The sequence below is a fragment of the Morone saxatilis genome, unplaced genomic scaffold (genome assembly GCF_004916995.1).
Source record: "Morone saxatilis isolate NCDOM2014 unplaced genomic scaffold, NCSU_SB_2.0 Contig12, whole genome shotgun sequence".
Classification (NCBI taxonomy): Eukaryota; Metazoa; Chordata; class Actinopteri; family Moronidae; genus Morone; species Morone saxatilis.
The window spans coordinates 12,680,817-12,695,089 of NW_023339674.1; the positions used below are offsets into that span (position 1 = coordinate 12,680,817).

At 38.3% G+C, this 14,273-nt stretch overlaps 1 protein-coding gene across 1 annotated transcript in view; it reads right to left on the reverse strand.

Annotated features, from left to right (window-relative positions):
• Nucleotides 1-249: 249 nt before the first annotated feature.
• Nucleotides 250-14,273, reverse strand: part of vtg3 (vitellogenin 3, phosvitinless) — a 14,343-nt gene continuing 319 nt past the window's right edge. Inside the window, exons 2-28 of the mRNA XM_035653536.1 lie at nt 14,057-14,077; nt 13,810-13,961; nt 12,998-13,249; nt 12,224-12,385; nt 11,978-12,126; nt 11,738-11,888; nt 10,950-11,107; nt 9,209-9,374; nt 9,001-9,126; nt 8,647-8,865; nt 7,993-8,210; nt 7,792-7,889; nt 7,587-7,711; nt 7,388-7,489; nt 7,171-7,290; nt 6,851-7,040; nt 6,653-6,740; nt 6,324-6,509; nt 5,672-5,810; nt 5,432-5,600; nt 4,414-4,523; nt 4,236-4,322; nt 3,631-3,837; nt 1,227-1,372; nt 878-1,016; nt 655-768; nt 250-456 (exon numbers count right to left, since the gene is read on the reverse strand). Coding sequence (XP_035509429.1) covers nt 661-768; nt 878-1,016; nt 1,227-1,372; nt 3,631-3,837; nt 4,236-4,322; nt 4,414-4,523; nt 5,432-5,600; nt 5,672-5,810; nt 6,324-6,509; nt 6,653-6,740; nt 6,851-7,040; nt 7,171-7,290; nt 7,388-7,489; nt 7,587-7,711; nt 7,792-7,889; nt 7,993-8,210; nt 8,647-8,865; nt 9,001-9,126; nt 9,209-9,374; nt 10,950-11,107; nt 11,738-11,888; nt 11,978-12,126; nt 12,224-12,385; nt 12,998-13,249; nt 13,810-13,961; nt 14,057-14,077 — 3,788 coding nt within the window. The 3' untranslated portion in view covers nt 250-456; nt 655-660. The remainder of the gene's footprint in view (nt 457-654; nt 769-877; nt 1,017-1,226; nt 1,373-3,630; nt 3,838-4,235; nt 4,323-4,413; nt 4,524-5,431; nt 5,601-5,671; nt 5,811-6,323; nt 6,510-6,652; nt 6,741-6,850; nt 7,041-7,170; nt 7,291-7,387; nt 7,490-7,586; nt 7,712-7,791; nt 7,890-7,992; nt 8,211-8,646; nt 8,866-9,000; nt 9,127-9,208; nt 9,375-10,949; nt 11,108-11,737; nt 11,889-11,977; nt 12,127-12,223; nt 12,386-12,997; nt 13,250-13,809; nt 13,962-14,056; nt 14,078-14,273) is intronic.

The following is a 14,273-nucleotide window of genomic DNA, read 5'->3' on the forward strand; positions in this document are numbered from 1 at the left end:
ATTAACAAGCCCAGAGTGAAGTTGGTCAGAGATTCATTAAATGTTATTCTGGTAACGAAAGAGGAAAAAAAACAGGTTTCTCTGCATTACAGTAATGAAATACACAGATTTACAACAAGGTTTGGATGAACAAAGGATTTATCTTGACAAAATCAGAATAAAAAAATAAAACTTGCTGAGACAGTTTTAGGTAAATCCAGTATTATGAAGATTAGATATTTTGAAACATAAGCATGAATTTACTCAATGTTTTGTCAAAAGAGTTTATTCAAATATTAACATGCTTTCAAATTAATAAATCAGGACCTTTACAGGTTATTTCCAAACTGGTGACATCTGACGGATTACTGATGCATCTTTTATGATCCTCACTTTTATCACGGTGGTGAGATTTTGGTTGCGGTGTTATCACTGTGAAAAGAGGCATCTGGCTCCCATCTGGGCTTTGTTGTCTTTCTGCAGCACAAAACATATTTTATAAAGCAAGCAAAAATGGAACAGCTCTTTTGCTTGCTTTTGCGCCTCTGCTTTGCATAGAAATCTGTCAAAACAATCCACTGCCACACACACTTAGACACACAAAATTACATTAGTATTAAAAAAAACCATATGAACATTCAATTAAGCTTAATCAAACTGGTTTATGTAGCTCACATGTTTTTATGCACGTCCAAAGCTGTCCATTGTTGTGTTTCTGATGTCTTGCTGAAACTCCAGAAAACTGGCAGGTGGCAGTGGAACCGGAATAGCCTGGCGGAAGACTGTATACTAATGACAAGACAGAAGAAATAGCACATCCATGTAAATAAAGCAGTCAAAATTAGAATGAAAATGAGTTTTGCATAAAAATGTAGGTGGTGAACGTTTCCTCCTGCACCTCTGGGAATTTAATCTTCATATTGATGCTGTCTGCTGAGGCGGCAACAACTGATGCAGAAACCTCCTGCTTGGCATTTCTCTCATGTTGCTCAGAGAAACCGAGAAGGAAAGCAATGCCCGGGATGTAGCTTTCAATTCTGGGAAAAGTAAAAAAAAAAGTTCCTTTAACCACACATGCCAGTATGTGTCATTATCATAAACTAAAAAAAATATTTCCACCTTGCTGTGTAAGGCAAAGTGAGTTGTAATGTGAATCGAGGTCATCTCTCACTTTATTTTTTAGTTATGTATCACCCCCCTTTCTTACATTGTATCTGCTTTGAATCAAACTGCATCTTTATTCTCACCCTCTGCCCATGTCGGCCATGGTTTCAGGGATCCTTGCCCAGTGTACTTTGGCCATGAGGGTTGGCTTGGAACCAGGCAGATGTGCTGTTGCACCTCCCATTGACATTTCATAGGTTTGACATTCAGCTCCCCATCTGATGTGTGCCTAGACCAAACACGAAATCAATCATGAAGGGAGTCTCTACAAATAAAAGGCTTGGCATTCGGACTTGGTATGCAATATGCAAAATAATAAGATGTTTTAGATCACAGAGTTATAGGGCTGTATATTAACTTCACCAAGCGGCAACATTTTCAAAACATTGTTGACATGCAATCTTCTTTCAGCCATATGTTACATTTTACATTCCTTAATAATAAGGGATTCAGGCAGTATCATTACTCCAGTCCTCAAACTTTTTTCGACCAAAGCGTGGAAACAAGCTGTCAACAAAACATTAACCTAAAAAAAAAAAACCTAAAGGTGAGATAAACGAATCTAGGCAATGCAATTCTAATCCAATTCCCTTTCTTTTAAACTCCTCACAGTCTGCTGGCTCTTCCTTTGTGTGTGCTGAAAAAAAGAAATCCGGTGTTTGTACACAACCCTGCATTTCTAAATGGGAAACAAAGAAAGTGGATCACACCAAGTGACACAACACAAACTTGTTATTCCAGCCATTCCAGCCATGATTTGTGTATTAGGTAACATTAAATTACTTGCCCACGGACATTCAGCTTATTTTCTGCTTGGGTAAGATATGCTGTTGTTGTGATGTTAGCTATAGTAGCAGGAGAGTTGTGAGTATCACTGTCTGGAGTCGGTGTGCTGGCTGTGGGAAACCGTCTCGTCCTCTCTGCATGTTAACTTTAGTGACATTTTGTTGTCTCATTGTTCATGGTATTTGTCATGTCACTGGATTTCTCCAGAATTGCTTTTCACACTTTTAAGCGAATTTGTTAGCAAAGAGTTGTCCAATGTGTTACATTTAGGATCTATTGGCAGAAATGGAATATAATATTCATATCAATGTTTTCGTTTGTGTATAATCGCCTGAATATAGGTGAATAAATGTTCTGTTACCTTAGAATAAGCTACAGACACCGCAGGCTGCCTTCCATGGAGTCCGCCTTGTTGAACCACCATGTTTCTACAGTAGCCCAGAAGGGACAAACCAAAGACTTTATTACACTCTAGGGGTGTTTTATGTGAGTTTTGAGGCCACTGTAGTTTTTCACTTTTGTGCTTGGAAGAGGAGCGTGAAGCGATGGAGTTGTGATCTATAACTACACCACTAGATGCCACTGAATCCTACACACTGGGCCTCTAATTAATTATTATAAGTTCATTCTTATTTTTCTCTTCTTCCACCAACTCCTGAGGGGAATATCTGACTCTTTAGCTGCTTAATGCTCCCCCCATGTTTACTAGCTAGTTGCTGCCATTTGGTTCAGCTGCCTACTGTGGCTGAAAATTATGCTGATGAGAGAAGTGAGAGTAAACCAAAAAAAAAGCTGAACAATGACCTGAAAGATGCTGACGCACTCCATAGAGTTGAGCAGAACTGCAGAATCAGGTGATTTAAGTGAATGCTCTGTGGGTTTGTCACGACAAGCAGCCCCTTTCACATACAAGTAATCATGTGATCTATTGTTTGAATAAAAATAGTGATAAAGCAGCTTTATCCATGATCAAAACATAAATAATATCATTGTTTTCTTATTTAAGGAGGGACAATGCACATTATTATTAATGTGAGCACCTCAGTCCATCATGGAAAATGTGCCAGACTTAGCCATAAGGGCTCATTTTCATCTGCAGTCCCTGCAGGTTGATGGCATGTTTACAATTATTGTTTTATTATTATTGTAAATTAATATTTTCACCAAATATTTAAACACCACTCCTCTGACACCAGACAACAACTGATCTGTGTTTTTAAAGGACCGTTTTTAAAGGAAGCAGCCTCCATGGAAGAGGACCGGCTCCCTCTGTAGATACAAATGTCTCATTATAAGATAGCAAAAACACAACAGTTCTTATTTTCAGGTGATTATACACTAATGAAAACATAACTATGAATATTATATTCAGTGTCTGCCAATAGATCCTGGACCTTTAATGTTTTCTTGTTCTGTAAAAAATTAGAAATATAAAAGGAGTAAGCATACGTGGGTATGGTATTTTGTGTATAGAAAGATTTTACATGTGATGAAGTAAGGGTGAAGGAAGGAGAAATGGCAGTGGCTGGATATAATGTAGTTAATGGTTTTTAAATGTTTTTAAAGGATAAGGGCAGCAACCATTTATCATTCCTAGTTTTAGTCTTCTCAGGGAAAATGATGATAATAGCATAGACATGTTTTACACCCAGATAAGAATGAAAATATCCCATCTCCTGTTCCTGTGTGTTTTATATCTACCTTTGCCTCAGCATGGGCATGCACAATAGTGTCAACACACATCTTCCAGTTGGTGTCTTCTCCAACCTGGGACACAATCAGTTGGGCGTTCTCAGTGTTTGCCTCAGGTGTGTAGTAGATGGCTGCATCGTAACCCTCGGGCTTCTGGTTGCCACTCATGGCAAAGGCTTTGATGTTAAACACAGCTTCAGGTGTTGAGTTCCAGCCCTAGTGAATGAGAAAGAAAGCAATCCATATGTGCAATGTACCCTATGAGTACTGATCATCGTATGTCATGTGTGGACTAGTTGTGAATGTGCATCGCTAGGATTTTGGGTAAAATCTATTGTGTGTAGTGGACAATGGGTCGGTTGATTGTTGAGTGAACAAGGCTGAAGGAACAAGCAATTTTTGCTAAATAAAATACTGTATTTACTGTAGATGTCAGATGAATGCCACTTTATATGGAGTGTTTTTTATACACACAAATAGCTGTACTCATATCACTGACCACTTTGACCACAGACTAAAACATTTTACATTATGACATTGCTCAGTACAAAACTGCCTATTTTGTGCAGTAAAACATAATGTGGGTCACTCTCTGTGGAGCATGTTTAGCATACTTCCATTAGGTGGTCATGATGGTTGTTAGGAGATCCTCTGACACTTGATGCTGAATCAGAGGACAGGTGTACTCGCTGGGTGGCTTCCTGTAAACACAATTGAGCAACAGGAGAATTTAAATGGATAAAACACCAGAGCAGGTGCAGAGATAATAACATTGCAAAGGTAGCCAAATACCTTGGAAATCCTCCTCAGAGTGTCAAGCAGTTGGCGTGCACTCATTGGATGTCTGCTCGGGCCGGCATTAACCTCAAAGTGGATTTTGTCAACAGCTTTGATTGCCTGGGCTAATAAAAGTGCACAGGCTATGTTAGAAAAAACTTAAGAAAGAAATGTAATCCAATATCTGCCTTACCTTGCCCATAATTGAATTATTTTACTTTATAATTATCAATCAATAAATCCAACTTTATTTGTATAGCACTTTTCATACAATCAAAATGTAACTCAAAGTGCCTCACACATTAATCCCATCCCCCCACACACATAGAGTAATAAATGTTTCTTGTGAACAGTATAATACTAATTTAAAACACAAGCTGAGGAACCAAAACATTATTCAAAACCAAAAAATGAATTAGGAAAAATGACGATTCGCTTAACACCCCCTGAAAATGTAGTTTTTGATGACCTCCAGTGGTTTGACTCGCTGCATTGATGTAAAACAGATTTGAAATGTTTAGCCAGAGAGGGCTGTGACACACTGCTTTCAGTCTGGTGTTAAGTACTCTAAGGAATAGAAGCAGCAGCATAACTTTGATGAGGAAAATGCAATTTTGTTTTCTTATTTTGTTCTGACCTGACTATTTTGTAGACAGGTCAGAATGTTCATACAGATAAAAACCGAAGCCAGCTAACCATCCTTAAGGGCTAGGTCTTGAATTGGCTGTTAAGAGCCAACAGTTCAATATTGTGAGTCTGTAATATAATATAGATAAGAGTCATCATGTCAAAATTGCAAAATGCATCAGTGATATCCACTGAGCAAAGTTATTAACTTGAAAAATGGCTCCTGAAGCTGTCTGAGTGGAGCCCACTAATAAAATGCTATAACACAGGTTTCACTGCGTATTGTGTCTCATATGAGTTTAGCAGTGTGACTCGAGTTGTTTGCCTTAACTGGTACATATTTGTCACATTCTTGAGGCCATATGTTAGTTAGTGCCGTGCATCATGTTGGATTTGTTGTGCATACCTGGGACTACTTTGAATGCCAGATGGGTGTATCCCAGGAAATAGTACAGGGGATATTCCTCATGATAATACTCTCTCCTTAACTCAGATTCCACACAGAGACCAGCTCCATAAATGTTATTCTCGGCACACATTTTGGCTATTGGATGCCAGGTGTTTGGTGTCAGCATCTGTTGGATTGGAAAATATATTAATCCCCTGTAAATCTTAAGTAGCTAAATTCAAACAGTGTTTACTGTACCTGCTCTGGCTCAGGCCTCACAACTGTGGGGCCAATGTGGACAACTTCATCATTGGAGTCAATAGCGTTGGGCATTATTGGAGTCATTTTAGCCAAAGCTGGCTCTTCAATGTTCCTGGTGACTGCATAAACATTGGAGCTGTTAGTTGGAAGAGAAAATAAGAACAGATTGGCACATTGGCTTCATCGTGGATAGCATGTATAAAGACATAAAGACATATATAAGAACTAGTGTGTAAGAGTTAGGGTATCTAGTGGTGTAGTTGAAGATTACAAGTCCCTTGCTTCACCCTCCCCTCCCCAAGTGTGACAAAGAAACTACGGTGGCCACGAAACACAAGAAAAACACTTACATACAAAAAATGTATGTATGTATGTACATGTATATATGTATACGTATATATATTTATATAAAAATATGCAATGAACATTGATGTAAACAAACAGTGGTAGTAAAAATTATAAATGAAACTACAATAAAGAAAATAAAGAAAAACATTCAGCAGCACTGCAGCCAGTGTTTGGTTTGTCTATTCAAGTGGTCTTGATGTCAGTCAGTGTTTTATTGTTGATTGACGAGGAACCATAATGTTATGATTAACATACAAGAAGCATCGTTGAATCAGTTTTTTCCCACATCTCTAAAACTTACCTGACTGAAAAGACTTCAAACTCTTTTTTGCATGGAAGGAAATCAAGTTCAAACTTCTTTTCTCTGACGTTGATCTTGGCAGAAAACTTCCACGGGATGGCAAGGGGCATTTTGCTCTTAAACTCAGAACCACACTGGAACAGGGCTGTGTTGATCCCGTAGAAAACCCAAAGATCCTTTGTGAAACTGAAAAGGAGAAGGTTAATTCAGTATTTGTAACTCCAGTATGAATACAAGTACAAGTACAAGATACAAACATTCTGATGATATTTACTTAACATGCTGGTAGTATATCTCCTTTAAATTAAATGAACATAAAAATATTTTACCCAATAAAACCGTCCGTCTCCAGTGAAATTTCCGAAGTCAACAGTTGTGCAAGATGTTCAGTCAGTGGTGGATTTACTGCCGTTTTGGCTACATCAAAACAAATGACTTTAATTAAATCAGAGAATCTTATTTTAGTCATTATTGAAACTAATTTGATTTTGCAAGGTGGCCGCATGCTGTAGGATTTGACTTCTCACCATTGACAGTGATCCCATTGATGGATTCATAATATTTGCTAATCTCCAGTGGGAGACCAAGGGTGGTAGCTTGGAAGTAGCGAACCTCAAAGATTAAGAAGGGCTTTGTCCGGTGCCATGATACTCCCCTCTGTAAATCCTCAATCACAGCCCACAGAGGGCTTTCTTTCTCTGCTGAAGGAGTGACAGCCTGTAAGTAGGATCAGAGGAGAGCATACAACAGGCTTTGTACACTGCATGAAAATATGGCCCTTTTTGTTAACTGAACTGGCTTAGACATAAATGGACCATTATCAGTCTTTGTTTAATTATTTTCTCACCCTGATGATGTTCTGAATGAAGTCTTTGTTAATATCAGCAAAGAACCACTCTTGTCCAAAGACACGTGAAAAGGCAGAAAGGAGAGGCTTATCATTGGGCAGAATTTCCCAGTTTTGAAACTGGAAATGACAGAGCACAATGGTCACTCAAACAAAAAAATCTGAAACTACTTAGTACAGTTGTAGTACTGCCTTAAAGTCTCAGTTATATACTCACCACATTGAAAATAGCCTGAAAGTCACTAAAACTAAGATCTCCTGTAAAACCAGGGATGCTGGTGCCAAACAGCTCCTTAATCCCTTCAGCACGGATACCCAACTTTTGGATAAAAAGAAAAGCAGATGATTACTATTCATGATTGGGAAGGCATGCTTATCTTCATTGAAAGTTTTGATGCTAATGTATCACGCTGTACCTCCAAAAGCTGCAGAATTCTACCGATGAAAAAGAATTTTCCTTTCATCATGATTTCAGTGGGAAAGATGTTTGTTGCACTTCTTAGCATGAAGACTTCTGCGGCTGTACCAATTAGGAAATCATCTGTATTTGGGGAAAAGGAAATTGTCATGTAAAGGTTTTAGAGAAATCCAAGAATCTAAAAACTTTGGATTTGAGCATACCATTAAACCAGTCCATGCGCATTGCTTTGCTGTAGTGATAGCTGAGACGACCAAACTTAGGGGCCAGGACTTTCACGGCTACATTGCAGGCAATTGAGCTATTGTATAGAGCACAAAAAAGAAAGTTTAAAGCTGGGGAATATTGGAAATTAGCAATGATAAACAACACCCAAATGATTATAACTGCATTGTTTTGCTCACAGGAAGTGATTTTCTGGAGTACTGGATCTGGCAAAGCTTCTGAAGTAGGAGTATGCAAAACTAACAACATGGAGGTCTTTTTCCTCCTGTAGATGTGCGGTTACTGTGGACACCAGAGCCAACGTTGGCTTAGTGTCAAACAGGATCATGAAAGCCAGCATGCGTATCTCAGTGGGAAGGTTCTTTTGCAGGAACAGACTCATGGTGATGTCTTGGACCTGGAAACAAACGTGTTATAATGAAATGGAGTTTAGAACATTCAACCACCCACTGCAGAGGAACTTCCTACTCGGTTCCAACACAGTCTATTATTTTCTGAACCGGAGATGAACTTTGAAAAGAAGATTACAGTAAATCTTGTAGATATAAATACATAGATGATGTACCTCCACAAAGTAAAGATAACGTGGTAGCGTGAATCAGACTTGCCATTTTCACGTGATTGTGAATTAAGAAAAAGGAAAAACACTTTTCAGCATTAGAATAGACCACTGCTACATTTGACCTTTTCAGTCAATTTTCTATTCAATTTTCGGCTTTACTATGTAACACAGAGTACGCAATTACCATTGTAATGTATAAACCTTGCATAGAGCTGTGACAAATAAGCATCTAACGCGTCTCTTATTCCTACATGCATAGTGGTGTTCTTACACTGTGAGGGTCCCTGGCAGCTATCAGTCTCATAGACTGCACAGCAGCACTCAGCACACGAGGTGGGAGATCCACCGGGGTGGCAGCAACACCGGGGAGGAAGCGCATGATGGTTTTAATGCTGCCTGGATGACCTGCGTTCCCCAGAGCTTTCAGAGCGATGACCATGTCTGCCTCATTTCCATTCCTCAGACTTTCCATTGCCATATCCAGCAGTGGCTAGTACAGATGTTACACAAATATGCAGTCAGTTTTTACAAATTGTTGTCATTTTACATTAACTTATGGTACTGTTTCTGTTTGAAACCTAAAATATTTATCAAAGGAAAGCGATTCATTCCTTCATTAGATTACCTGGACAGAATTTATTGGACACGGGGTATAATAGGCACAGTGCTTGTACACCAGAGAACCATAGGTGAGCGCCACAGTATGCCACAGATAGATGTTGGATTTACTAAATGGCATGGTCAGGAACACCTGGGAAAGAGAGAGACATTTTGACATGATCTGGAGATTATCGTTCTTTAACATGCAGTTTCTGTCTTTAGCATTTACTTACTTTAGCCATCTCAACCAGCTCAGGTATAGCCTGGAGATGGTTAATCGCCAGCAGAAGGATTTCCCCAGCTTCTACGACAGATATATCGCCAGATTGGAACCTGACTTCCAGGAACTTCAGGATCCTGGCATCACTGACCTCAACAATCATGTCCAAAAACCAACGTCTAAAAGGTGAAAGACAAGAGTAATATTACACTGGGCAACACTTAAAATGAGGATTATCCTTCAAATAAATCAAGAGAGCAAAATTAAAAGCTAAAGGTGTTAACGATAAGTTCAGTACAAGATGAAATACAAGGTGCCAGTGGCTGCCTTAATCTTAATGAGCATGGAAAGCAGTCTTTCAGTCATCACCTTTCTGTCATCATGCCTCACATGATAATAAATCTTTCACCAGTGTTAATGTGCCAGACTACATCCTTCCTGAATTAAGTGGGTGGATGCTCTTCAATTAGCAATTCAGTTGAGCGGATCAGTATCAGATATGAGAGATGGCCTTGGACCATTTTGTTCACAATCTTATAATACTGTAATGAAAAGCTAGGTTAAAGGATATCTATGAAGGATATTCTCTTTCAAACCTTACTGCAGTGTCCTTGCTGAGTCCAAAGACATGCTGACTAAATGTACTAATAACAAATCGTGTTTGAGTCAATGCTTACACAACCATGTACCACCCAACCTCCACAACGCGAACCCTAAGCTGAACTGAAGATTGCACAATGTATGTAAACAACTTCAGATAGATGTATTCTAAGCAGTTTTACATGTTCCTCAAAGCATTAATAGTTGCATATGTCATATGAAGGCCATTTGGTTGAAATAGGACAGTTCCAAGGCCCCTAAAAAGGAGATGTGACTGCAAATATGCCTTTTTTAAAATGTAGTCCAGATATATTTCTTATATATACAATATATCTTTCATATCTGAAATGTATGTTACATTCTTAATGGAGTTTGTTAAAGGCTAAATTTATTCTTTATTATTCAGAATTGGTGATGTATTTAGATATTTTACTCCTTCAGGTTCGATTCCAGCCTTTGCTGCATGTCATCCCTCTCTCACTCTCCTTCCACTTTTACTGTTTCTCTACAGCTGCTACTATCAAATAAAGACAATAAAAGCCCCCAAAATTATCTTAAAAAAAGATATTTTTGCTCATCCATTCAAAATTTTACTTCAGTTAAATTATTTGCAAAATAAAAAGTACTTAACTTATCAACAGTAAAAGAACTAATTAGACAGCAGAGTGGTCCTTGTCATAATGCTATCGCCTGATATTGTCTGAATATTATTACTGTAACAACACTATTAATGTTGTAGCTGCTCAATGTAGAACTAATTTGAAGTATAATTAACTCCATGGAAGGTGGCCCATGGTCTCTGTAGATAAAAACGGCTCATTCTAAGGTTACAAAAACACAACAATTCATACATACTGGTGATTATGCACTAATGAACACACACCTATGAAAATTATATTCCGTTTTTGATCCATTTAGATCCTCCTAAATGTTACACACTGGACCGTAACAATACATCTTTAAGAAACTCATTACGAGTTTTCTGTGTGAAATTTTACAAAGTACGAAAGTGTAGTCAAAAGAATAATAGTTCCCTGTGAAATGTAGTAATGTAGTGTATAAGTATATTGTAGCTTCAAATGGAAAGTACAAGTACATCAAAGTTGAGAAGGGGTCCCTAAATCCCCTTACACTGTATGATACCCAGTACTCACCTGTGCTCTTCATTTCCTAAAAGTTGCTTCCACACAGCTTCTAATTCTTCATAAGGCATCACTCTGAGAAGCTGATACAGCTTTATAGTATCCTCAGTAGTCGCACTGTCAATCTGGTATTTATTAGCCTCAGCCAGATGTTTGATCAACTCAACAGCCTGTAAAGGGGAACAGTGTGACCAACTTTTCATTTTATTTTCCACAAGGTTTGCATCAACAAGTAACCTCTGTCAATAACATGAATATATGTATGAATGCCAGGGCATTGATAGACAGGTAAATAGATAAAGCAGAGTAAACATGATACTTAATTTATCCTTTTCTCTTAATAAATTAATAACATCACATTTTAGCCACAATGCAGCCGTGCCATATGACTAAGTAAGCAAAAGATACAGCAATGCAAGAGAAAGCATTTACATGCAACAGTACAGCTTTTGAAAAATAAAAATCTCTCTCTCTCTCTCTCTCTCTCTCTCTCTTTGAAATTTGACAAAATGATAGAACTCATTAATGTTTGCCTCTCTAGCATGAGGTCCTTGGTACACAAAATCATTTCCTTGAGATCCACTTTATAAGAGACAGTAAATTTCTGCAGGTTATTTTAGAAAAGGTTTATTTTTCCATTAAATTCCATTTGACTATTTCCTGCTATTTCCCCCTCTATGTATATTTATCTAACTATTATATATTTTACAGTGCTTCTTTTCCTTTCTGAAAAGATTTTTAAAAAATATGACTTCCATTTTGTAGCAGTATATATATATATATACAAAATATATTACTACCTTTGGTAGTGGGTCTTCCAGGTTCTGCATCATGATGGGGACATTAGCCTCTGCATTGACAAACTTGTAAACAAGGTTGCCCTTGTTCTCCATTGGCCCAAAGATGACGGCTCTAGCTGTGTCACTCACACCGAGTAGCACAATTTCCTTCCTGCAGAAGTTATTTAAAGCAGCCGATTTGTATTGCAGACAAGAACTGTGGATGAGCAGGCATAACGTGCAGATATTTTCTTGTCTTACATTGCTTGCATCTTGAAACTGCCGCCCTTCACATTGAAGGAACTGAAGTGCTGTTGCTCCAGGCCATGAGCCCGGGTAATGAGACCTCCCTCCTCTGTTGCTTTCACAGTGTAAACATATCTCACTGTTGAAATGACAGATTCTCCTCTCTAGGTTGGAGGACACACAAACAAAAATAGCACTGACTTTGGTGTGTTTAATTTATAATTGTGGAATCAGATGCATTCTGCAGCGAGATGAATAGACCTGTTTGGAGACGTTATCGAGCACAGCTGTAGCCATTCCCCTGTAGATGGCAGCTTTTTCCCTGCAGCCGCTGACATCCACAACCTGAGTGATGGTCATGTCCTTTGTTTCCATATTTTCCTCAGTAGCATAGTTACTCTGACACTTGCCATGGATGCCAACCTACAAACAAAATTAAACTTAATTAAACATTTTTACTGTTGCTGAGTGTAGTAGTATGCTAAGATGTTATTGTTTCTCTTGTATTATATATATCCTGTGTAATAATAATGAAAACCCCCTTTCCTGAAAAAATATGAATAATTTTTTTGTATGCAACTTTAAAATGTTGTCCTTAGAAATAACCACTAGCAAATGTTGGAGTGAATTTCCTTGCTATGCCTGCACATAAGTCATGATGCTTGAAAAGAAAGGACAACAAAAAGAGGGAGTGATTAAAAAGCTTTAGCTCCAAATGATAATGTAACCAACTTTCTTTTGTCAGCTCCAAGTCAGTGTGATGAGGAATGAAAGCCAGGAGGCTAAGCCAGGAGGCTATCGTTATTAGTCAAAAGGTACCAAGCGTCAGTGAAGGAGCCCCAGTGCCACCCCCACCCGTGTGTGCCTATCCCTATGTAGTCCCCATCACATGTTGTTATGTGTTCATAAGTTAAGCAGATATGGGGAGGGCCTACTCACTGGAGATTTTCAGGGGCCCAGCCATTCCTGTGGGCAGGCCTAGCTGAATAAATGAAGACTCTGCAGAGAGTAGCTTATTGGAAAGCAGTGACTTACCTCTTCAAGCTCATAGATCCTTTGTGTTGTCTTAACAGTGACTTGGAAGAAACCCAGGATCCCTCTCACAATGTTGACAACAGTGTCAGAAATCTCAGCAGAGGCATGGATGTCACTGACATGTCCGCAGGTGTAGTTGAACATGAAGGGTTTGATGAGCTGGGCAGCAATACGCTGAGTGAGCTTTGGGGAGGCGTTATAGGTGTTTTTCCCCGGGAAGCCGTTGAACTCCTCAAAGACCAAATTTGAAGCCTTTGAACGAGGGATGGAAATAAGCAGTTTTATTGCTTGTGTAGCACATTCATGAGCAGTCAACGTGAAAACGGTCTCATTCTCTGCTCAACTGTGTTACTGGATTGTTAAACCTTACTTTACTAGATATAATGTTTGCAACAGAGTTTGAATGCAGCATCTGTTTATGACTGAAGACATAAAGGTACCGGAGGATGACTGTTGCATTATAGAAGATAGAAACAAAGGCATAACTGTTGAAGTGCAACATTTGTATGAAACAATCTCTGAACACTTATTCAGCAGTTAACACAAAACTAACATTATTTTACTCCATAGTTATTTTGGGACAGATCAGAGGCTTCAGTCTGTATAACCTTTCAACAGATGTTTTATTAAATTGGCCTCCAAATAATTTATGATAATAAATGATAAATGACAAATCATGGTCTGCCAATTACTTGATTTATGAATCAATAAAATTAAGTAATTAACAGCATGTCAGTGATTATGCTGCATTACTCAGTAACAGTACTTATAACATCTTTAAACAACATATTCTGATAAAGTTTGACTCTCACCTGGAGGATGAATGTTTGTGCAGACACACCGACGATCTTGACCTTGCACGTCATTCTCACACCGGATTCTGCAAGGTTTGGTATGCCGAGTCCAAAATTCACCCCTCCTTCATATTTGTACTCGTAGGTTTTCTTGGGGTTCAGGCTGAGCTCTGGAACATGTTTCCAAAATGAAATGTCATTTCACTTGTTCGTTATGGAAAGTTTTTAAAAGATTATTTTTTACTTTTATGATAAAAAGACTCACCATAATGGACACTCTGACATGCTAAAGGAATAATAGTCAAACATAGTGTTAGCATCAGAACCTTTGTGAGTATAACTTTTGTGTGATAGACGACATGTTAAAGTGAGAAGACGTATTTCCCAAAAGAATCTTTAGAAGAATCCTAAAAAATGATATCAGTGTAAACTAAACAAAAATATAAACGTGAATAACAACAAAAACAGATGGATTTACTCCA